General features: G+C 37.0%; 1 protein-coding gene across 4 annotated transcripts in view; it reads left to right on the forward strand.

The window, feature by feature from the left end:
• Positions 1-12381: 12381 nt before the first annotated feature.
• LOC111811208 (mediator of RNA polymerase II transcription subunit 15a) overlaps positions 12382-24967 on the forward strand; it is a 14192-nt gene continuing 1606 nt past the window's right edge. The window contains exons 1-11 of one of the 4 annotated variants that reach the window (XR_002817513.2): positions 12382-12900; positions 13426-13537; positions 13741-13861; positions 14043-15404; positions 16581-16651; positions 19830-19904; positions 20156-21514; positions 21615-21959; positions 22838-23038; positions 23120-23208; positions 24845-24967. The exon at positions 24845-24967 is cut by the window's right edge and continues 45 nt beyond it. Coding sequence is in view for 2 of the 4 variants with exons in the window: in XM_087117907.1 (XP_086974033.1) it covers positions 12791-12900; positions 13426-13537; positions 13741-13861; positions 14043-15404; positions 16581-16651; positions 19830-19904; positions 20156-21514; positions 21615-21959; positions 22838-23038; positions 23120-23208; positions 24947-24967 (3866 nt within the window). In the remaining 2 variants the exon portion in view is untranslated. The remainder of the gene's footprint in view (positions 12901-13425; positions 13538-13740; positions 13862-14042; positions 15405-16580; positions 16652-19829; positions 19905-20155; positions 21515-21614; positions 21960-22837; positions 23039-23119; positions 23209-24844) is intronic. The other 3 variants (XR_002817514.2, XM_087117907.1, XM_023697962.2) reach the window with 3 other exon arrangements.

Genomic DNA, 24967 nt, shown 5'->3' on the forward strand with positions numbered 1-24967 from the left:
ACCTTCCATTTACACGGAACGTCAAAGCCCAAGCCTTTTGTTATGCCTATGGAGACGTCGTTGTACCGTTCTTGTCTCTAACTCCAACTGAATTCATGTCTTGTCTCGCACTAATTTTTGTAAAAATTAATGAGAAGCTTCATGAAAATGAGAATTTAAGGAGACTAGAACGGTAACAGCCCGAGGCCACCACTAGTAGATATTGTCATCATCCTTATGATTTTAAAACGCGTCTATCAGGAAGAAGTTTCCACACTCTTATAAGGAATGCTTCATTTCTCCTCCAACCAACGTGGGATCTCACACCCCCTTATGGTTCCAACATCATTGCTGGCTTATCCTCTGATACCCTTTGTAACAGTCCAAGACCACTATTAATGCATATTGTTCGCTTTGACTCATTACGTATCATCGTCAGCCTCACGATTTTAAAACACGTTTATAAGAAATGTTTCGTCCTCATATCCAACCAATGTGGGATCTCACAATCCACCCCCCTTGTAGTCCCAGCGTCCTTGCTAGCTCATCAAGCAGTGTCCGACTCTAATACCCTTTGTAACAGCTTAAGACCACTACTAGTGCATATTATTCGCTTTGACTCATTACGTATCATTTTCAACTTCACAATTTTAAAACGCATTTATTAAGAAAAGATTCAACACGTTTAAAAGAAATGTTTCGTCCTCATCTCCGACCAATGTGGGATCTCACAATCCACCTCCCTTGTAGTCCCAGCGTCCTTGCTGGCTCATCACGCAGTGTCTGACTCTAATACCCTTTGTAACAGCTCAAGGCTACTGCTAGTGAATATTATTCGCTTTAACTCATTATATACGATCGTCAGCCTCGCGATTTTAAACGTATCTATTAAGAAGAGATTTCTACACATTCATAAAGAATGTTTCGTTCCTATCTCGAACCAATGTGATAAAAAAAAAACGCATAGATTCTCCCACATGAAAAACCACAAAACACAATCAACTGTTTCTTAGGATTGCGGACTTCCCAACTGATTAGCCGGCATGCCACCACGTGGGTCCCACTCAAAAAAGAAAAAAAAAACATTCTAAGTAACTGAGGTTAATTATTATTATTATTATTATTATAAATAATTAATTTGGAAATTTATTAATAAATTAATGTAACGTATGAGTGAAGGAGAGTGATGTGGTACTTTGCTTATGACTTCTCCAAGTCAAAAATAATAATAATAATAATAATAATAATAATAATAATAATAATAATAATTACATTACTAATTTTTACTTTCTTTTTCCCTTTAATGGGATGAGTTTGACATTGACGTAACTGAGATTATCATTTCACTTTCCCTTTTTCCTTCTTTAATACGATAATTAAGCTTAATCTAACGCTCGATTGTCTCTCTTTTTTCTTCTCCTCTAACGTAAATTCCGTTCCCTTTAATTTCTATATTTTAGTTCGTTTGCAATGAAGTTGTCGAGTTTTTAGATTTGTATTATGGAGTAATTTGACTTTTTCAAAACTTGGGTCGATTCAGGTTAAAAGTAATTGAAAATTTCGAGAAAAGTTATGAAGAGAAAAGACGTTTTTTAAAATAATCACAACGGTTTATTTGGGTCTCAATGAAAAATTCAACCGAGTAATAAATAAGTTAAGATTTTGTAATGATTGGATATAAAAGTTGATGAGCTCGACTCCTCTCACGACTTAGGGTTTGTCGCTTAAGAAGGAAAGGTCTACTTTTTTTTTTGTGGTTGCTAATTTCATTGGCTAAGATCTTGGTCGTAGGTGTCTATGGAGGGGTAATGTCGTCATTTGCTACCATCGTTAGTAGTTTTGTAGAGGAAGCATGTCAATGCTATTGCTAGGTTCCCCGCCAATGGTATCTGACGTTGAAAGAACAGAAAAATTAGTTAGGATCGAAACAATTTTTGGGTGCTGGTTGTCGATCATACTTGTGGAAATCATTAAATTTGAACATTTTTTATAATAATGTTGAAAAATATCGACCGTCACTCAGTTTTTTCACTGCGTGCTTTTGAGTGGCCCAACTAGTGTTTTCAAATTAGGGTTTCGGTTTTACACCAACATATAAAATACTATCGACTCTTTTTCTTTGAAATTTAAGTCTAGATACTGTTTCCTACGGAAATATTAAGATATTAGAAACAGAAATTAGTTTTTTGAACCTCACCTAAACTATGAACAAAATCCCTGTCGATGGTACCTCCATGTTCAACGAACAAAAATTGGTCGGGTGCGAAACCATTTTTGGGTGTTGGTTGCCGATCATAATTTTCGAAATCATTAAATTTGAACATTGTGCACAATAATGTTGAAAAATATCAACGGTTACTTAGGTTTTTCCACTGCGTGCTTCGAGTGCCCTACTAGGGTTTCCAAATTAGGATTTTGGTTTTACGCTCACATGTATAGTGCTATCGGCTCTTTTTCTTCAAAATTCAAGAACCGATACTGTTTCCTATGGAGATATAAGATATTAGAAAGAGAAAATAACTTTTCGAAACTCCCCTAAACCACAAACAAAAATCTCGTTGATGGTACCCTGACGTTGAACGAACCAAAAATTCGCTTGGAGCGAAACTATTTTTGGGTGCTGGTTGCCAATCATACTTGTCAAAATCATCAAATTTGAACATTGCCCCCAATAATGTTGAAAAATATCGACCGTCACTTAGTTTTTTTCCACACATGCTTCGAGTGACACCACTAGGGTTTCCATATCATGATTTCGATTTTACGTCCATATATTGACTTTTTTCTTTGAAATCTATCTCTTTAAATATAGTTCCACCAACTTTTTCGTAAGATCGATAGCCTTTCCTCAAATAAAACGTGCAAACTTGTGAGACCAGCCACAACTGTTCAAATTGTACTGTAACCTATCACGATCTTTGATAACTCTACAATGAATTCCATGACAAAAATCTTTCGTTCTCAATCATGAATACTTAAAAATTAATAAATTTAGAGTTTTGGACTAGTGCTACCTGTTGGATGATGGAAGTCCCACATCGATTAAATTAGGGAATGATCATGGGTTTATAAGTGAGGAATACTAACTCCATTGGGATGAGGCCTGGATGAGGCCTTTTGGGGAAGCCCAAAGCAAAGCCATGAGAGTTTATGCTCAAAGTGGACAATATCATACCATTGTGGAGAGTCGTGTTCGTCTAACATGGTATCAGAGCCATCATGCCCTAAAACTTAGTCATACCAATAGATTGGTAGAACTCCAAAAGAAAAAGGAGTCAAGCCTCCTCGAAGGAAACTTAGTCGTACCAATCTGGTATCAGAGCCATGCCCTAAAACTCAGTCGTACCAATAGATTGGTAGAACTCCAAAAGAAAAAGGAGTCAAGCCTCCTCGAAGGAAACTTAGTCATACCAATCTGGTATCAGAGCCATGCCCTAAAACTTAGTCGTACTAATAGATTGGTAGAACTCCAAAAGAAAAAGGAGTCAAGCCTCCTCGAAGGCAGTAAAAAATAACTAAGACTCAAAAATAACTAAGACTCAAAAGGAGTCGAGCCTCGATTAAGGGGAGGCGCACTTTGTTTAGGAAATGATCATGGGTTTATAAGTGAGGAATACTAACTCCATTGGGATGAGGCCTCGATGATCATGGGTTTATAAGTGATCATGGGTTTATAAGTGAGGAATACTAACTCCATTGGGATGAGGCCTCGATTAAGGGGAGGCGCACTTTGTTTAGGAAATGATCATGGATTTATAAGTGAGTATTACTAACTCCATTGTACTACCAAGATTTATCGAAAAAGGGGAACGGTGGGTCTCAGTTAAAAACACATTCATGAGATCCACTTTTTTAAATACACATAAATATCTATTGTAAACGTGGCCATTATGGAGAACTTACTAATTTGCCTTAACTTCATCTACCAGAAGCTATCAACAAGAAAACGAGTCGAGATAGTAGTATCTCGTGCTTTGTTTTAGGTGTAAGTAAACTAATTGGTGAAAGGTCTAGCGAATAAGGGGTGTTATCATCTATCATCTTTGGCGGGAGCATAATCTTTGTAATCATTTTTCAAGTCGTTCTTTCTTATGTGTTTCTTTGTTGTTTTACGAGGCTTAGAATTTTTATTGAAGGGTCCCGTAGGCTTTGTCTATGGGTGTCACAGGTTGGGCCGGAGAAATCTTTTGGACTATCCTAAAATTTTGAGTTGGTTCAGTCGGTGACTCGAGCAACCCAAATGGAGCTCACAACCCAACCCAACTCAACCACACCCAATCCTCTACTTTTCAGGTTGTGTTGGGTTGGGTTCTTAGGTTGTACTTTTTTTAATTTACAATACATGTTAAATTAATAACTAAAATCTTATCAAACTCAACCTTACTAGTTACAACACATCACTAATATTAGTTACAAAGGTAAAATATTCTTAATCTTCGTAATAATCTTAACTGTAGGGTAGGGTTGAGTTAAGTTGTAACCCGAAATGTCAATCTGCAAACCAATTTGAATTTTTGGTTTTTCAAAAATTCATCTTAACCCAAATCGAAAAAAGTCTGGCTCAACCCAATCTTTATGGTTTAGGTTGGGTAGTTCAGGTTGGTGTTCTGATGATTTCGACCATCACCAACTTCCACATGCTTTATTTACTGATAGAAGACGTGCTCAATTCGTTGTTTGTTGCTCCAACTTAGGAGTAGAAGCTATAGAGCCTTTTTTCGACCGAAGGCTACTCCAACTCCAAATTCATATAATGTTAGGGACGAGCTCATTTTTTAACAAATAAAAATAAAAGAAAAAGAAAAAGAAAAAGAAAAAGAAAAAGAAAAAGAAACACATTTGTTCACTTTGTGCTGTGGAGAGCTAATTGAGTGGTTAGAAATTAGAATTGATGACTACTTAGAGTTATCCAAAATGAACTTCAGATTATTTTTTTATTTTATTTTGTCTGTCTATTTCTAAATTTTCATAGTTAATGGATAAGGCCGTAGATTGTGAATCAACGTCGTCGACTCCTGAGAATGTTTGCTTAATCCACCACATGTAAAGGGTGTGTGAAAGTTCTCTATTTATAATCAAATAAATTTCAAGGATATGAAAATAGTAATAAATGGAAATAATAATAAATGAAAAGATACCTATGGTAAAGATATTTGTCTTATAATAAAATATCAAATATGATATATATGGTAAACTATAATTTAATACTAAATATCTTTAACACCCACCGCAAACTGAGCGTCGGATTTGAATGATCGTGAAGCTTGGATCTGAAAAATTCAAAGAGAGGTCGAGAAACACTTTTTGTGAAGATGTCAACAACCTGGTTCGGAAGAGGCGTAGAGAAACACTTTCTTGGCCATCGAAACCTGCAGAGAGATCGTTGCTTAGCGGCGATGCTGCCTTGGCTTCGGCGAGAATATGTCTTAACTCATGAAGAGGGATCGTCGCTCAGCGACGATGTTGCCTTGACTCCAGTGAGAATATGTCTAACCCAAGAAGTAGAAGGGGAAACCTAGGTCAAGGGACAAAGACAATGTTGAAGCCGGAAGAGTCGCCACAGTGGGCGAAGGAGCCAATTTGGCTAGAAGGGTGGCGGCGACTTGGTTGACGAAGAGGCCAGTGCGGCGTCCAAATTCCAAAGGTAAATCTCTGCAAAAGGTCGATGGACTTATCAAGATTCCGTATATTTTCGAAGAGAACGCTGATGAGGATCCTAAGATTAGGGTTTCTGTGAAGGATGAAGGGTTGATTGGGAAGAAAATGAGAGAGACTATGTTGGCTAAAGGGAAACCGATTGTGTTGGAGAAGGTGAGGTTGTATGTACAGAGTATGGCGAAGGGTGATTTGGAGGTCAAAAGGGTGGAGCTGAAGAGTAATCAATCGGCTCCGCATATCGCAGCCATGGCGACTGCCCCTCCGGCATCAAAGCCAGCAGTGGTGGTGGAGAAGAACAATAAAGGATTTCATAAGCCATTGAAAAGAAAAGATCAGGATTGCTAAACCGAAAAAGCTCTGATACCCTGAGAATATTTGCTTAATTAACCACATCTAAATGGTGTGTGAAAGTTCCCTATTTATAATCAAATAAATTACAACTATATGATAATAGTAATAAATAGAAATAACAATAAACGAAAAGATACTTATGTTAAGAGATATTTGCCCTATAATAAAATATCAAATATGATATACTTAGTAAACTATAATTTAGTACTAAATATTCTTAACAACTCCAAAGAACTAAGCGAAGAACCATCAATAAGTATCTCCGAGTAACCTTCAATTTAGCTATAGAAGCTAGAAATTGAGTTTGAAAACGTTGTCTTGAATAATTGTAAGTCGTTGAATGAGTTGTATGTCTAATCCTAGGTGAAGTCACATTTTCACGTGTTAGTGCTAGTTAGGTCTCGTTGTATACCTATGAGATAACGTTGCATAGAGGTTCTTAAGTTTATGGATAATACGACAAAGTCTACCCGAGATAACTAACACCTTTTAAAAATTATGTATTGTGATTTATCTTGGACCGATGGGCAAATGAAAGATTGATTGAATCACAATCTAAAAGGTGTGTTTTTTACATGCGCATTAAATTTTTCAGGTAGTTGAGACTCCCGCTACCATAGAGATTGCATATGTTTATAGTCATCGACCATTATTGGCACTCTACAGAAAAAGGTGCAAGTAGTTCCCTATCTACTAGGAAGAGGTCGAAGAATGCCAATGAATGATTTCTCTATAGTTTTCTTCCTTAAATCATTTTTATGACACAATCTTGTACTTCATTCACACATTACCATAGGTAACATGCATGTTCATTATCATTAACATCAATTAGGGTTGAGTCTTAGAAAACTCATCGTCATGATACATGCACATCATCTTAATATGTAATACCATCCTATTAAGTCATCTCATCATCATGCATCTTAATGCCCATACTCGTTTGGCCTAAACCCAAGAAACGCTCCTAACCTACCAATGTTGAAACCCTCGCACTAATCATATGCCCAACTACACGTCTGACTTGCGCATGTTCACTATCTAACCTAGTTCACGCAAGATCCAACTTGCACGTTCAACATTTCTCTTACTTGTTTTCTACCCCATCTAACCAATTCGACACTTCTTTGATTAGTTTGGTCCTTTCCAAACAATGCATCACTATGTACCTCAATTTCAAACAAATCGAGTTTAGTTCGAATCATTTGGTCCAATTTTTGTTCGTCTCATATCTAATGATTAAAATCAAACATAACCTAATGGCTTAATTAATTGCTACAACTTTGACATTTGTGAAGCTGTTCATGCAATAATATGTTTGAATAATTATAAAGTTCTTTTTTTTTCTTCCATTAATGACATGCTTATTAAAATGAGTTGTTAAATAATGATTACCATTTTTTCCTTTTGAGAAATTAATGACCTAAATTCAAAAACTTTCAAAATCATATGTAAAGTTCTTTCATAATAATTTCTTAGGTCCATTAAATGATGCTTTTTTTTCTTCTCCTTATTATTATTTTGGGGAAGAAGACGGGTCTGACCCTAAAGAATCGAGCTAAAAGCAGTACTGACAGTCGTATAAGTTGATGGACTAGTTAAGTAGTTTGTTCCGATCCTTTCTTTTTCTTGTAATAAAGAAAATCCTTTTTTAAAAAAGAACTAGGAATTAGTTTATCGAGATAGTGGAATATCGTGACCATATCCTAATCACAAAATACCATAAATCTACCATCAAAACATGGTGGTCGTGCTTGTTGGAAAAGAAAGGCTCATGTGAATGATGCCCAACAACCCATTTCAACCACTAGCCCAAACTCCAAACCTAGACAAAGCTTCAGCCCCCCTAGCCCATGATTGCCAACCCTCTAGGCATCAAACGTAGATACGTCTCCAGCCCCCCTAGCCCATGGTCGAGCTCAAGCTGTCCAAGCTGCTTGCACATGAATGTCGAGTGATCCCGACTCCTCCAAGTTGATAGTCGGCTTGCATACGGGCTCTTTTAAGTTCATGTTAGGTGATCGATATTACAACTATACCATGAAAAGAGTAGGTTGTGACCCTCATGTGCAAACAAGTAAGGTGGTGATATGGAAGTGACACCCAATTGGCCAAGCAAGGACTGAGATAGACAAGTGCCAAGATGTGGCTGAGGAGAATGTTACATCATCCAACACACCATTTAAAGTGTGCATGAAAGCCAGGATAAGGTCTAAGCAAGATGGAGGGAATGAGTAGACAAGAGAGACAAAGATACGCTTAATAAAGGGTCAGGTAGGCCATCGGGGTTCTAGAGGAATTCAAGTATGGAGGTTTGAAGTTAAGCCCGACCATATGAAATATGAATGCTTACCAAATTTGGTGTCGATTAGACACTAGACAAATGTTTCATGGAGTTGTATGACCGTTCCCCAAAATCATATCTTCTTCGGGAAAATTGAAAATACCTAAAAAAAATGTACCTTAGGGGAAGGCATGGTTCAACTTTCCACCCGTCCCGGTCCCTGTGGCCTAAGGGAGCTACCTTGTGTTACATACATGTGTCACAACGTGAGCGAACGCTACGAAACGAGTGTGTCGGGTATCTTTCTTTGAAATGGGTATTTTAAGGGCAGTGTTAGACGACAGGAGTATACCGACATTGCGCCACAACTCATGTATCAGAGGTTGAATTGTGCACTTGCTATCAGGAACTGATTCCGTAAATGATTTAACATGGACATAGGAAAGTCTAATGCCTTGATAGAACCCAGATGGATAGATGTTCAGGATGTCCCGATGAGATAAATAACACGTGGGTCAGTCCGGTTGATATGTCCAAACAAACCATGACGGCCAAGCTGTCCCAAGACATGGGATGGTATACCAATGCATGGATCATTCGATGGGAACCTAGATGATGATGAGATGTCATGTTGCTTACGAGAGATCTTGGCCTAGAGTAGAGGTAAAGTCGAGCTGGATGTCTTGACCTAGTGTATAGGCAAGTCTCTAGAGTCGTAGACGATTAAACATGCATGCACAGGTAGCGCGGGTGGCCGAACAAACTTGGATTGCGCATTAGTTGTGTTTTGTTAACGAAGACGAACCTCACCTAAGGTCTAATAAAGTCAAAAAGGCAAGCAAAAAATGAATATGAGGCTTGAATTTTCTTCAAGTTTATCGTGAGCGTATCAAGATTACAACGCCACACAGTTGAAAATATATGATCGTGACAGTTGGTATCAGAGCCACATTTTGTGTGTCTAGTCAGACAAGATAGCGAGAGAAATGAGCTTGAGGGTTGCATGAAGATATCACAAGTGCGTCAAGAGTGTCGATGTCGACAAGTCATTTGTGAGTTGAAGTCAAGACTCCCCCAAGCTCAAGAGTGTCGTAGCTGACACATCAACAAGGGGAGTTCTATCCGTCGGTAAGCATAAAATAAGCTCATTTGTCAAGGACTTAGGGTTCAAATCTAGGCAATAGAGAATTAGAAGGGATACTAGGTTGGGGTGCCTTAAGAAGAACCATTCACTTTAAAGGAATAATATCAGTGGCTCCAATAAAAGAAGTCAGGGGTAAAGTGAGACATGTACAGGTCAAGTGCCAGATTGAGCACCAAACAAGTCCTTAAGGGGGATGACATTGCTCCAAATGAGGTACGCGAGTTAAGTGGAGGTGAGTCGGAGATAATAGATTGCTCTGTTGAGATTTATGCCCTAAAGCCTCGTAATTAATTATTTAATTTTTAATAATAATTTATATTATTTTATTTGTAATTTAATTGTTATCCATGGTATGAAATTCAAGGTTATTAATGTAATCTTGAACCGTATGTGGTTGACATACAAGATCGTGTTCAAGTAATAACTTAAAGAGTCTATAGTATATGGATAAGGTTAGGTGTCGGTGTCTTATCCTGGTAACACTATTGATATGACCCACTTTGTAATAGTTAGAAATGATTTGATCCAAATCATTCATTTGGAGACATGTAAGTGGGGGTATCCTATACAATGAGTTTGTATAAGACTAGACTAAGAAATATTTAATCTCTCGTCATAAATCCGTTAATTAAGAAGATTAATATTTCACATGATGATCATATGCGACTCGATCTTAATCCTGAGTGAGTTATAACCTCGTGCCTGTGAGGGCTTGTCCTTCAATTTACATGGGTGAGATTCAATATGCCTACTATTTTGGGGACTTGACCAAATAGGGAGTTGGAACATAATATCATGACAATATGAGTTGTTCTGTTAAGTACTGATTTCCAGACTTGAACAATGGGCCCCACCCTCTCATTGGCCCAAAAGGGACTTAGTTTATGATTCGATCATAGACAAAGTGTTCATTAGAGAACCAATAGTACTTAAGTGAAAGATGTAATTATAGGGGTAAAACGAACTTTTGACCCAGCTGTAATTATGAACAACTCGTGAAAGATCAATTTGCTTGTAATAATTATATCAATGAACATAACTTGTCCTACCATGCATAAGAGTGCAACTCTAGGTCTATAGTGGGGTGACCTATAGTTAAGGAACTAAAAGTTTAATTAATTAATTTTGTATAATTGGAGCTTATAATTTATAGGTCCCTTGCTAGGTCATAGTAATGCTAAAAGGTTCAACTTTCTTCATTTGAAGTGTTCAAATTGATATATATTAAATATCAAAGAGAAAATAATTTTAATTTGAAATGTCAAATTAATATTTAATATATTAGATATATTAAATAAATATAATATATTTAATTTAAAAGTTTCAAATTAATATTTAATATATTAAATAAGTTAAATATAAATAGAGAAAAAATATATTAATGAGAAGGGTTCAAATTAATATTTAATATACTAAATATATTAAGAAGAAAAAGTATATTTATTGTATCTGATATAATTAAATATTAAATAAATTAATGTATTTGATACATTAAATAAAAATATATTTGAAATTTGAATGAAATTCAAATTAATTAAATATATATTAAGATATTTTATAATATCTAAATATGATTTGTACAAGGTATTATATTCTAATATATTAAATATGCAAATATATTATTTGGCAAAGATTCTCCAAGAGTCCCTATAAATTAATCTACAGAGAATTCTCGAAACTCTTTCTCTTCTCCATTTCCTTTGAGATTTTCTTTCAATAGGCTACCACAAGCCTTGGAGCCTCGGCCTTGTGTTCGAGTCATAGCAAGAAAGATCTTGTGGAATGTGGAAGAGCGTTTGCATGGTTGAATTACTTCAAGAAGTCTTGCAAGCTAGGGTTTCTACAAATGTAGAGTTCTTATACTCGAATTTATTGCTTTTGTTTGAATTCTTAATAAATTTCGAAACGGTTCTCAATACTTCCGCTACGTGGATGAAGAGTTCATTCCCTTCATGCTCACCTCGTAGAAGTGCTCCAAGGAGCGAGCACAAGTGTATTCCTTGAGCAACTACCTCATGCCTAAGATGGGTGGTTTCACAAGAATTGTCAAGACCAGTATCAACTAAAAAAGAGAGCATCAGACCGAAAATGAAGGCAAAGAAGAATGAAGCCATGGTAAAAATCCAGTGAAGGTCAATGCAGCAATCGCCACATGAAAATGGTCAAGTCAAGAGTTGCTGAAGTGTAGTGCCAACAAAGGAAAGATCTGTTGAAAAAAAAAAAAAAAAAAACGACTTTTGCTTTGGTAAGGGATGTGGTCATTACAAGGAAATGATGTGGCTGGGTTGACGAACCCACCCGCAACATGCACCAATTTGGGTGATTCAAAAAATATGCAAGTTGAGACTAAAGTGGCTATGATTGGGGCGGGTGCCCTCTAAAGAGTCCATGGTCTATCTGTTGAGTATCACTAGCCATAGGAGAAAGGTGTGGAAGAGGTAGCCTCACCCGCAACCATCACAAGGGAAGTACATAGTTTGTCTGGTAAGTGTCCCTAACCAATCTTGAAGAAAGGGTATCGTAAGCGTCAACCTCACCCACAACTATGACAAGTTGAATAATTTTTATATTTGCTCTGAAGCACATTTATTTCCAGTAAGTCAGTTAGCAGCAACTTAGACTCCGTTTCCACAAGGGTTGGTGCCACAAAGAAGAATGTCGTGGTTGACTTGTGAACCTTACCTCGAGGGGTGCACTAGAGTATGCAGTTTGGCCAAAAGAAGTGCCAAAACTAAGTAACAAGAATAATTTATTTATATAAAAAATTTAATAATATTCTCTTAATTTATTTTATTTTAAATTAAGTAAAATTATTATAATTAAATACTTGTTTATCAAAATTAATTTGAAAATTATTTAAAATTAAATAATATAATAAAATTATTAAAAATAAGTTAATTATATAAAATAGGAAGATATTCGAAACATTCTATTTTGAAACACTATATATACGGAGATATTCTAAACCAAAAACTTCCGTAACCTATTTTGCTACAGAAGAAAAACATTGAACAAGGGTTCACGAAGAAGACAAGAACAGGGTATTTATTTCTTGCTTTTGTCTTCAATTCTCCACGAGAGGACGCTCCTCGATCCACATAGAACACACACGAAAACCTCCTCTTGAATGGCGAGTGATTAACAAGCCTTCGATCGTTATCTTCTTTGAAATCGCCTCGATTTTCTCAATTTCCCGATACATATCTGAATTAAACTCCTGGTTTCCTGTAATCAGTGTTCAAACAATTTCCGAGTCGATTCTGCTCGATTTCTGCTCGATTTCTGCTCGATTTCTGGCATTTATTGAGCTCACCCCCACTTTTTGTTAGTGGGATCTCGACAAATTCTCTTCTCGTAGGTTGTTTGGAAACTTTTGAATGGATACTAATAATTGGAGACCTACACAAGGTGGAGAACCCGGAATCGAAGCCGGGGATTGGAGGTCTCAATTGCAGCCCGATTCTCGGCAACGAATTGTCAACAAAATGTACGGTTTTTCTTAAACGTTTATTGCATCATGCCCTACTCTTATTATTTCTTATTTGAGGAACGCGTTTGAGTTTTTTTATAGCTTTTTTGTTTCGTGTTCATTGGTTTAGGTTTAGTTACTGTGAGCAGCAAAACTTTGGAAATATAGAACATTTTCTCGGATTTTGTGTATATAACTTATAGATGCGAACTGTTCCCAGAACGTAGTTCGTTAAAATTGCCCCCATAGATTTTCGAATCTCTGGATTGAAGATATAGTAGGTTAGGTTTAGTGGGGGAGGTTCCTATTTGTTTCTTCAGGTAATATCCCCTTCTTTAAGCATAAGAAGCATAGGCTATTTGTCGCAGAATGGATCTTGTTGAATTTTTCTTGACCGCCCTAAATACATTCCCTTTGAAGTATCTAATATTTTGAGTCATGGACATGGATTGCTACTGTAGTTTTCCTTTCAAGAACAGCTTTCCATGCTTTTGTGTTTGATAAATTAGTTAGACATTATGTTTTCCTGTTATTTTGTGTTAGAATGGAGACATTGAAGAGACACCTTCCTGTTTCTGGTCATGAGGGATTGAGTGAGCTGAAAAAAATTGCTGTAAGGTTTGAGGAAAAGATTTATACTGCCGCTACCAGCCAGGTATTTCTTACTCACTTTGTTGTAGTTTAAATCAAAGATTGTATGAATAAACATATTCTCATTTACGTTTAGCCCATATGCTAATAGCAATAAGATTCCAACTTGATTTGGTACCTAGATTTAGCTATGTATTCTTGTCCTTAGCAGTGTTTTAGCGATCTCTTGAGTACTCTCACCGACTCTATTTTGAAACTCTGTTTCAGTCAGATTACCTAAGGAAAATATCTCTGAAGATGCTTACTATGGAAACAAAATCTCAGACCCCTATGGGAACTTCATTACCATCCAATCCTATGGTGCCTAGCAATAAGCCTCTGGATTCTGGTAAGTGATCATCAGACAATCTGCCACTATGTTGTGTACATGATGAAAATTTTAATAACATGTTGAAGTCAATTTGTGAATGAATTTCTTAAAGAGTCTCTGTTCTTGGATATTGTAACAATTTCTCAATTAACATATGGCGTTTTATTTGACTCGATGTTGTGTATTTTATCTTAAACAGCATCACAAAGCATGCAGCCCCAAGTTCTAAATCAAGGGCAATCAATTTCTGTTCCTCAGTCTTCTAATCAGCCTCAGTCACGCCAGCAACTACTCTCCCAGAATATCCAAAATAATATTGTTTCTCAGAGTTCATCCAGCTTACCTTCTGCAGTACCTCCTGTCTCTGGATTAGCTTCATCTTCAATGCCAAACATGGTTGGCCAGAATCCAAGCATGCAAAATGTATCTGGAATTCCACAGAATTCTGTTGGAAATGCTATGGGTCAAGGGGTTCCTTCCAATGTATTTACCAACTCTCAGAGGCCAGTACAAGGAAGACAAGTAGTTACTCAACAGCAACAGCAGCAGGCACAAACCCAGCAACAGCAGTTTCTTTTTCATCAACAACAGTTGCAGCAGCAGATGATGAATAAGAAGTTTCAGCAGGGAAGTATACCACAACAACGTATGCAATCTCACATCCCACAACAACAACAGAATCTAATGCAACCAAATCAACTGCAATCATCTCAGCAATCTGCTATGCAACCTTCTATGATGCAACCTTCTCTGTCTAATCTTCAACAAAACCAACAATCTTCCATTCAACAGCCCACTCAATCCATGCTTCAGCAACCTCAACAGCCAGTTCTTAGGCAGCAGCCACAGTCCCAGCAACATGCTGTCATGCATCCACAGTCTACAATGTCACAGCAGACTAGCTTGCCTTCACAGCAGCAACAACAGCTAATTAGTCAGCAACCAAATTCTTCAAACATGCAGCAAAATCCATTAATTGGGCAGCAAAACAGTGTTGGGGACATGCAGCAACACCTGCCTCAGCAATCTAGGTCGCATGGGCAGCAGAGCAATCTATCAAATATGCAGTCTCCACCATCGCAGCAGCAGCAGTTAATGGCTCAGCAAAACAACCTTTCAAATTTGCAGCAGCAACAGCAGTTAGGACCTCAAAGTAATGTTTCTGCACTACAGCAACAACAAATGCATGGAACTCAGTCAGGTAACTCAAACATGCAATCAGATCAGCACCCAATGCATATGCTGCAACAGAACAAGGTTCATATGCAGCAGCAACCTCCACAAAATGCATCAAATTTATTGTCAGCACAAGGTCCGCAAGGGCAACTTCAGTCATCCCAACAGTTGATGTCACAGATTCCATTGCAGTCCACCCAAGTCCAACAACAGGTACCTCTACATCAGCAGCAGCAACAGCAGCCAAATGCCATGTCACATGATCTCCAACAAAGGCTTCAAGTTGGAGGTCAAGCACCAAGCTCCCTGCTTCAATCACAAAATGTAATGGATCAGCAAAAGCAGTTGTATCATTCACAAAGAGCTCTTCCAGAGACATCATCGAGTATGTTTTCTTGCTAAATTTAGAACCTTGCATTTTGAATTTTTGATGCTAACATTATCATTCTTCGTCAATTTTTTTGTGATAAGTGTGGATTGCAGCATGCCTCTTTCTATTATATCCTTTTGGTCTACCTTCAGCATTTTTGTGCATGAAGCATGGATGTAAACATGTGACACAAATACGATAAAACATGATTTTCTTGAAAAATTAGGAGAGACACAACAGTGATACAATCAATACAGTTCTAAAAAATTATTATGCAGCTCAGAATTTCATGTTTATTATGTTCTTTATTTCCATCTCTTTTCAGCTGAAAACTTATTTCTGTATCTAGGAATATTTTACTGAGTTTTGTTTTTCCTTCTATTACCCTTCTTTTCATAATAAGAAATTGTAAATCAACCTTGAGGTTGGCGTGAATGGATTCCGAGGAGCTATTACAAGAAAACCTTCCAAATCTAAATGGGGAGAAAACAGTGATTATTGTTGTTGTTGTATCCATCAATATTTGTGCTCGCTTGTGCAAGCTTAATTGCCTGACCCTGATTTTGTTTGCCAATGAAACTTGTAAGATTTTAAACTACAAGGATGTGGCCACCGTGGTTGAAACTTATTCTCTCTTGGCCATGTATTGTTTTTTCACTGGCCCCAGTGTCCACTATCAAGGTGGTTTAGATAAAGAATAAATGTGATTATTAGACAATGATTTGTGAAAGGCACCGTAATGCGAGGGCATGTACTTTGTTGTTCAGAAAGCATCTATAGATTTCTTTTGTTGTGAAAACTTTCTTGGTTTCTGTCTAAAAAAGCTATCAGGAGCTAACTTCACACTTCTAAATAATTCCACTTTTCCTTTCAACCACCAACATATAAGCACTTCATATAACTAGTCTTCTATATAATCGGGAAGGCACAAGGATAAGTTAAATAATCCAACTGTATAAGACTAACCCTCAGTAATAATCCTACAGTTGAGGAAGACGTGATCAATGCCTTTTTATTCCCCCCGTCTGTTGGGCCTTCTACTGTGGCCCCAATTCTCTATTTTCTTTTACTGTTATCAACGAAGGCTGAGTTTCTTATTACTATGGAGCTCTCTATCTCTATGCTGCAGTTCAGTTACATCCCCTCGGCTCTCATTTTCCATATCCACTGACCTTTATTTCATTTATGTAGCATCTTTAGATTCCACGGCTCAGACAGGACAAGCCAATGGTGGAGATTGGCAAGAGGAGATTTATCAGAAGGTGCTTAGCTAACACTTCATCTCTCTTCAATGAGTTTTTCTTTACTCTTTAGAGATTCAAAAGGAAGTTCATTCAATTTGCAATATTAGTAGAGGAGGTACTATTTGCAATCTTCGATAATTCAGTTTAAAATTGTATAAATTATAACTTTTTATGGTAAGATTTAACAAATCATCAAGTTAACTTCGTATATTTTCAACATCTAAATTGTTTAGAAACAGGTATTAACTTATGTTCATTCATTTTGTAAAAGTTAATTAATCTGCATATTGTTCTTTTTCAATTCATCCAAATATATATATTTTGTTGTGTTGTAGTCATGTATATTTAAATATCACATTTTTACAAAATATAATTAATGGGCTGTGAGGTGGGGCTATTCACTTCATCTCACTTGTGTCTCCCCCTTGGTCATAACCTTAGAAGTGCTATTTTATGGACCCAGTGGTGGAAGAGATTCAGACGATATTCCTCTTAGGAAAAGATTTTCTCTAAGCGAGGGAGACTCACCTTGATCTAGTCTGTCTTAAGTGGAATCCCCACTTGCATTTTATCCTTATTTAGGGTCCTTATTAGTACTCTGAGAGGTCATATGTAACTTTCTATGGGAAGGTGTGGAGGTAAGGAAGAGTCCTTGCATGGTTGGGGGATTGGGTACTGGGAATTTGTGGGATGTAGCAAGACCTTGCTAGCTAAGTGGTTGTCGCACTTTTCTGTGAGACTGACAGTTTGTGGTATAAGGTCATTTCGATCACCTTCTACAGACGTGTTAGTTTGCTAGATCTCTTTGGTGCAGATTCTTCAAGGCGTTGTCAGCCATGGAGTCTCAGTTCCATGTTGGAGGAGTTTCTTACCCATCAACCTTTCAGGAAAAGGGTAGCAGGCTTTGGTCTCTTTCTAGATTTCATGCGTCTCTTTGAGTTTCGGTCTATAAAGAATTTTGTAATTATCCCTAAGGTCTTATTTTGCTTGACTGAAGCCCTCATGGAGTTTATTTATTATTATTATTATTATTTTAATATTTTCGGTTTATTCTTTTCTTTTGCTCGATGAAAGCTTGACTTTTAATTTAAAAAAAAAAAGGAAAATAGTAAGATATGATAAGATATAGGCATTCGGGATATTCATTGGCATGGTGAAAAGTTACCAACAAGTTGTAGTTCTTCCGTGAGGAGTTTATAAAAGACACTTCAATTTGAGTCAATTATAAAGGGAGTAAAAAATAGTCTGAGTGAATACCAAGAACATGATTTTTGTCAATATCTAAGTGTTTTGGCCTTGCTGTGCATCTCAACTAGTTTAGTCCTAGGACATCAATATTATCTCTGCTAGTCTAGTCCTAGAATGTGCATTTGATTCTACAACATTTGGTTTATAGAAAATTGTTAGAATATCAATGTCCTAAGTTCCTTTACTTTTCCACATGCTCCAATGCTATTGGCCAACCAAAGCTGGTTAGTAGAATTGTGGGCTTGTTGCTTCTTTCAAGCCTCAAAGTTTGAAGTAGAGCTCTGATTGCATTCATTCACCACACTTTTCCTTTTCTTCTTTGCTAATGATCACACAGCAATACAACGTATGGATTAGGTTTAGCTTACTCAAGAAACAAAAAATATGAATGAGAAAATGCAAACATTATGAAATGGACAGGGAAATAAAAGATGGGTCGGATATTCCTGATCCTTCCTTCAAAGTATGCACCAACTAGATATTAAAGTCATGTTTGGCTATCTTTTTTTGAAACCTTTCAGGTGCATTCACCCCTTCATAGAAAAAATTGACTTTTTCGATAACATTCCTTTACATGGTGTAAAAGAAACTTCCTTGAGCTTCGAGAACAATCAAAGCAAAATCAACTGAATAAACTTGGCAAATGATCCCAAGGTCATCTGTATTCCTCTCTTCTAAAGCATAAAAGCTTAAAAGCGAAGAGTTCTTGTTCCATCTCTTCATTCTCTGGGCACTTCTCTTTTGCTTTGAAGATTTGGAAATTTGATTACCGAAGGTTTGGTTTAGTCTGGTGTGTGTCAATTTTCGAAGATTGTAGACAAGTGGCTCTTTGAAGTTTTTTCTGGCTGTTGATTTAAAGTCAAGGTTAGAGTGTTCTATGCAGCTATAACTCATCTTTGCTTTTTTAGGAGAGAGAGATCTTTACCAGCAATAAAATTCCTTTGAATTCCTTTTAATTGGGTTGCTTTATGCAAATCCTTATGTAGAACTCTATTTCTACAAACCTAGACTGGAGACATTATGTTTGATCTCCCACCTTTGGCATGAGCAAGTCTCATCTCATGCCTTTAGGCTATTTCTGTTGGTTGGTACTAACAAGGCCTTTCCAATAAAAATGAGAGAAAAGGGGGTTTAATTTTTAAAATGTTAATGAATTTTGAGAAGGAACAGAAGGATGGATTGGGATTTCCCCCTTGCTGTTCTGGACAGTAAAGGCGTAGGTTCTAAATTGCGGTATTGTGATAGTGGCCAGTTGCTTTAGTTGCCTCCTTGAGAAAGGGTTCAGTAACATTCATATCGTTGATGACGATACTCTTGTTTTCTCAATGTTTGAGTAGGGAAGATCCACAATCTCTTCAATTCATTTATATCTTTGAAAAGATATTCGGGCCTAAGTGAATGGGACTAGATCCATGTTTGTGGGTATTAATTGATTGCATTGGTGAAGATTGTATTGATTAAAAAGTCAGCAGTGTGGCTGAGGACTTTGGTTTTAAAGTAGTTGTTTGGGCTTTGGCCGTTGATTATTTAGGCATCCAGCTGCTTTGAAGTCCAAGTGTGATGTTTTAGCTGCATCTGGAGAGAATTGCATCTAAAGCCTTTAGAAACATAGCTCAAAGGAGGTGGGATTCTACTGCTTTCTTTGTTACTCCCTAACTTTCCTAATTACTTATTTATGTATTTTGAGGCGCCCAAGTGTTAGAGTATTGAGTTTCTTAGGTATCTTTTGTCAAAAGGTCTGATATAGGAGGGTGGCTCCTGTTTGATTAATTGGAAGATAGAGTCTCTACATAAGGCACTTTAACGTAGGATGCAACTTTCTTTTTCTTTTATTTTTTGTCAAGGAGGATTCTTTGTTCTACTTGCTTTAGCAATTGTCTTTTTCTCTTTGTAGAATTTAGAATCCGTTTAAAATTTTTGTTTAACTGCTTTCTCCTCCTTTTTGTAGATTAAAGCTATGAAGGAGTTGTACTTTTTTGAACTGAAAGAAATGTATCAGAAAATTCTTCCAAAAGTGAATCAGGTATGTGATTCTGCATCTATATCCTAGGGCATTTGACTTTTTGATATTATTAATTGCGGAAGAAGCTGAATCCTCGTTGAGTGAATCCATTGATCTATCACCTTTTGTTCATATCTTCGAGCATTGCAATTTTTTTACCACTTCAGCTGTTTAATGCCCTTTCCTTCACCCGCATTGTAGTTTTTCTCATTCCCCTTATTCCCCTTATTGTTATGCACTGATGTTGTCTAATTTGATATTTTATTGTGCAGTTGGAAAATCTTCCACAGCAACCGAAGTCAGAGCAGCTAAATAAGCTAAAGACATTTAAGTTAATCTTGGAACGCCTTATAGCATTCTTACAGATTTCAAAAAGTAATATCGTAATTGGATTGAAAGATAAGATAGGCCACTATGAGAAGCAGATTGTTAGTTTTTTAAATTCTAATAGGCCAAGGAATCCAGTATCTACACTGCAGCCAGGACAGCTTCCTGCCTCTCACATGCAATCTATACAGCAGTCACAATCACAGATGACTCCATTACAGTCTCCTGACAATCAAATCAATCCCCAACTACATTCTGCGAACATGCAAGGTTCTGTGGCTCCGGTGCAGCAGAACAATATGAACAATATGCAGCATAATTCTCTTCCAACTTTTTCAGGATCAGCAGCACAACAAAACATGACGATCCCAATGCAGCCTGGTTCGAGTTTGGAATCAGGACAAGGAAATTCACTGAGCTCGTTTCAGCAGGTTGCTTCTGGGTCTTTGCAACAGAATCCTGCAAACAGTTCCCAAAGGGCAAACAATAATTCTTTGCCATCACAAAATGGGGTGAACACTCTGCAGCCAAACATCGGTTCTCTTCAAACAAATCATAACATGCTTCAACATCAACATCTAAAACAGGATCCGCAACAACAGCTGAAACAACAAATGCAGCAGAGACAGATGCAGCAGCTAAAGCAGCAGCAGATGCTGCAGCACCAGCAACAGCAACAGCAACCACAATTACATCAGCAACAGTCGCAGCTACACCAGCAAGGAAAGCCGCAGTTACCTGCACAAATGCAGGCACACCAATTGTCACACCTTAATCAAATCGAGATGAGACAGGGGCTTGCTACAAAGCCAGGGATGTTTCAACATCTCCCAGCGGCTCACCGCTCAGGTTATACCCATCAGCAGCAGATGAAACCAGGAACTTCATTACCAATTTCACCCCAAATCTTTCAGACTGCATCCCCTCAAGTTGCTCAAAATTCTTCACAGGTCGACCAACAAAATCTGCTTTCATCCATTACCAAAGTTCCACCTTTGCAATCTGCAAGCTCCCCTTTAGTTGTACTATCTCCTTCAACGCCTGTGGCTCCATCTCCAATGCCGGGTGATTCTGAAAAACCCACTTCTGGTGTCTCAGCACTTACAAATGCTGGGAATACTGGACAACAAACTAGTGTGTCTGGGACACAAGTCCAGTCTCTTGCCATTGGTACCCCCGGGATATCTGCCTCCCCATTACTTGCTGAGTTTAGTGGTACAGATGGCGCTTATGCCAATGCATTACCAACTGTTTCCGGAAAATCAAGTGCTGCAGAGCAGCCTCTTGAGCGCCTAATTAAAGCTGTTAGTCAAAACCTTGAGTGCTTTTAGTTGTTTCTGGCTTAAGTTGTTACCTATTCTTCTTGATTGTTTATAACATTGGTAACCTTATTATGGTTTTCAGGTTAAATCAATGTCGCCTAAAGCTTTGAGTGCCTCTGTCAATGGCATTGGATCAGTTGTTAGTATGATTGATAGGGTAGCAGGCTCGGCCCCTGGCAATGGGTCAAGAGCTGCAGTCGGGGAGGATCTGGTTGCCATGACAAAATGTCGGCTGCAAGCAAGAAATTTTGTTTCACATGATGGATCAAATGGAACAAAAAAGATGAGACGCTACACAAGTGCAATGCCCTTAAATGTTGTATCATCAGCTGGAAGCATAAACGATGTTTTTAAACCGTTTACTGGTGCAGAGACATCCGATCTCGAGTCAACTGCAACATCTAGGGCCAAAAGGTCCAGGGTTGAGGTAATAACAACTTTTACATATTGTATTTTCTATGTGGGTAAAATAATTTTCTTTTTAAGTATAGATAGATATTGTTAAGAGATGCCACAAGTTGAAGAACAGATGACCCTCATCTTTAGGTATCTAACTACATTTAGAGATCACACATGCTTCACCGTTTTACATATAATTCCAATTTCATTAGGAATTTATATTGTTTTATTGGATGTCGTTCAATATTCTAACTAACTTCATAACCTACTTGGACATTTGAACTTGATATACTTTTTCTCGTTCTTTGATTTTTGCTTTTTTTGCTTTCTGGTGGGGGTTAGGGTGGAGGGTGGTATTAGTCACGTACATTTTTGTTAAATATTAGCATATTTAAAGAAGTGGTTTTTATTTTTTTTAAAAGGGCATCAGCATTATTTTAGCCCCCTGAATTCAAATTTCAATTTTTTTCCTTTTTGTTTATTTATTTGATGGTTCAATGTCTTGGAGATGGAGAAAAATTAATTTCAAGCTATAGTATTCGTGTTCTTAGATTGTCCGTGTTATTGGCTTGATACATTATATTTGTACGATAGAGACTTGAATATGAAAGCAACTAAACAAATTTATAATGTATTATAGATGATAGCAGATAGCAGATAGAATAGGCAGTGTGATTAAAATTTCCACCTAGTTTAAAATTTAAAGTTTCCTTTTGGCTTGCAATTTTCTCATCAATCTTTATGTTAGAATATCAACTCAATATTGTCTGTTTCGAACTTGTATAGGCCCACTTTAGTTTTATCAATCACTTGCTTTGCTATTTGAATAATATATATATATATATATATATATATATATATATATATATATATATATATATATATATATATATTTACCTGTTGCAGGCCAATCATGTTCTACTGGAAGAAATAAGGGAAATAAACCAACGTCTTATCGACACGGTGGTTGTAATCAGTGATGAAGTAGTTGATCCAAGTGCTTTAGCAGCTGCTGCTGATGGGAGCGAAGGAACAATTGTCAAGTGTTCTTTTAGTGCTGTGGCTCTCAGTCCCAGCTTAAAATCCCAGTACATGTCCGCACAAATGGTGGGCAGATTTCTTACATATCAGGTTCTTCATTGTCTGCGTGATTATCTGTTTTCTTACCCGTGTATGATTATTTTGCAGTCTCCAATTCAGCCTCTACGGTTACTTGTTCCTACAAATTATCCAAATTGTTCTCCAATACTCCTAGACAAGTTTCCTGTTGAAGTCAGGTTAGTTTACATGGGTTCTGTTTTTTTTTTTTTTTTTTTTTTTTTTTTTTTTTTTTTTGTCTTCCCTGAACCCTTCTCTACGTTCAAAGCATATAAAATATATATGTGCAACAGGCTATTTGCATCAAATAAATAAATTAAAAAAAAACGACATCATAAATTTGTACAAAATTTAAAATGTATGTACCATTTTTAAATCTAAACTAACTAGAAAGGATGAACAAATTTCTAGTTGAACAGATTAATGGAATAAATTGAAAATGACCCTTGATTTTAGGACCGAAGTTCTAGTTAATCAGATTGATACTTCTCGAGTTGTTCTTAGGTATTTGTGCATCCTCACACCTTAGTTTTGGTGGAAGCATAGGCTATTAGATTGCAGATTGATTCTTTGAAAAGGTCCACATGACAATTTGATCTAGCGACGACCTTCCTCATGAAGTGCTTTATCAATCTCTGCCTTTTGTGTATAGAAACTAAATGTTTATTGCTTCTTGTATGCATACATGTATGCATGTCTGATGGTTTTTTTTTTTAAATGGGAGACAATTTCATTGGCACTTTTTCTATGTCAAAGATTTTTCTGTTTCTCTACATCCTAAGATATATATTGTTTAAATAAGAAACGGGAAAACTTCATTCATCAAAAAATGGAATGATTGGTGTGTAAATCTACAATTGGTGAATTATGTTTGTTGTCTCCACTGGTGGTGGCCCTGGGATATATTTTCCTTTCGTACAAGCAAGACATACTCATTGCGGTTACTAGGTCCTATGGCTGGTAGAGCTCCACCTCAACTGATACAGACTCTTGCAATCTGCTGAGATATAACTGAATCTTTTGATTTTGAGTTAACATTCTAGCTCTTAAAACCATCACTTCGAATTTGTTTTCGTACTATTTCCTAAACTCGTTTGTTTTAGCTTGGTGAGCTCCCCTAATTTATTGCTTTAGATGGAAAGTTCAAACCGTAAGTCGCATTGGTGGACAAACGCTATCTAGGTGGGATCCGGAATATCTTGTACCATTTGTAAATACCATAGCTGAGCAATTCCCTCTAAGTGATAAGAGGCTAAGCTCACCTTTCTACCTTAGGTGTCTGATTGATGTCGGAAAAAAGTGTTTAGGCTAATCCAACCTAAAGGGTCTTCTAGCCCATTGAAGCAAGGAAAGTCAAAATTTTAGTACGATCAAGTTTCCTCCAAAACTCCAAAATTTTTAGAAATGGTTGTCCTAGAAATCCCTTCTCCTTGTTTTTGCTTGACTTTGAGCACTTGAAGTCAGACCTTCTTTGTGTATTCCAACTCAAGAGCATGGCATCCAATTTGACATGAAGTTGCTCAGCCTTCTCATTATAGGCCAATTGCCTACTCTTCGGATAAGAGTAAATTGAAGAGTTTGGTAAGTTGTTCTTGTACAAATTCACCCCTAACTGATGGCTCTAATACCAAATTGTTACGGGCCCAAATCTGCTATCGAGTTATGGGTCTCTGGTAAGTGGAGGTAGAAGGTGTTTGTATGAGTGAAGAGAGAGTAGGATTCTTCTTTCGGCCTATTTTGAACAATTGAATCCCAAATAAAGGGAGCCTTAATACCTCTGAGTTGAAGTACTCAAAGACTAATTGATAATTTTAGGTACTGTATTCATTGGTGTTTATGACTATTTGTACAAGTTGAATAACAACCATTGTTACGTCAAGAGACGTCAAGAGACATGACATCCAATTTTGCATGAAGCTGCTCAACCTTGCTCAACCT

This window comes from Cucurbita pepo, chromosome 15, assembly GCF_057944985.1.
Source record: "Cucurbita pepo subsp. pepo isolate OVF chromosome 15, ASM5794498v1, whole genome shotgun sequence".
In the NCBI taxonomy this organism is placed as follows: Eukaryota; Viridiplantae; Streptophyta; class Magnoliopsida; order Cucurbitales; family Cucurbitaceae; genus Cucurbita; species Cucurbita pepo.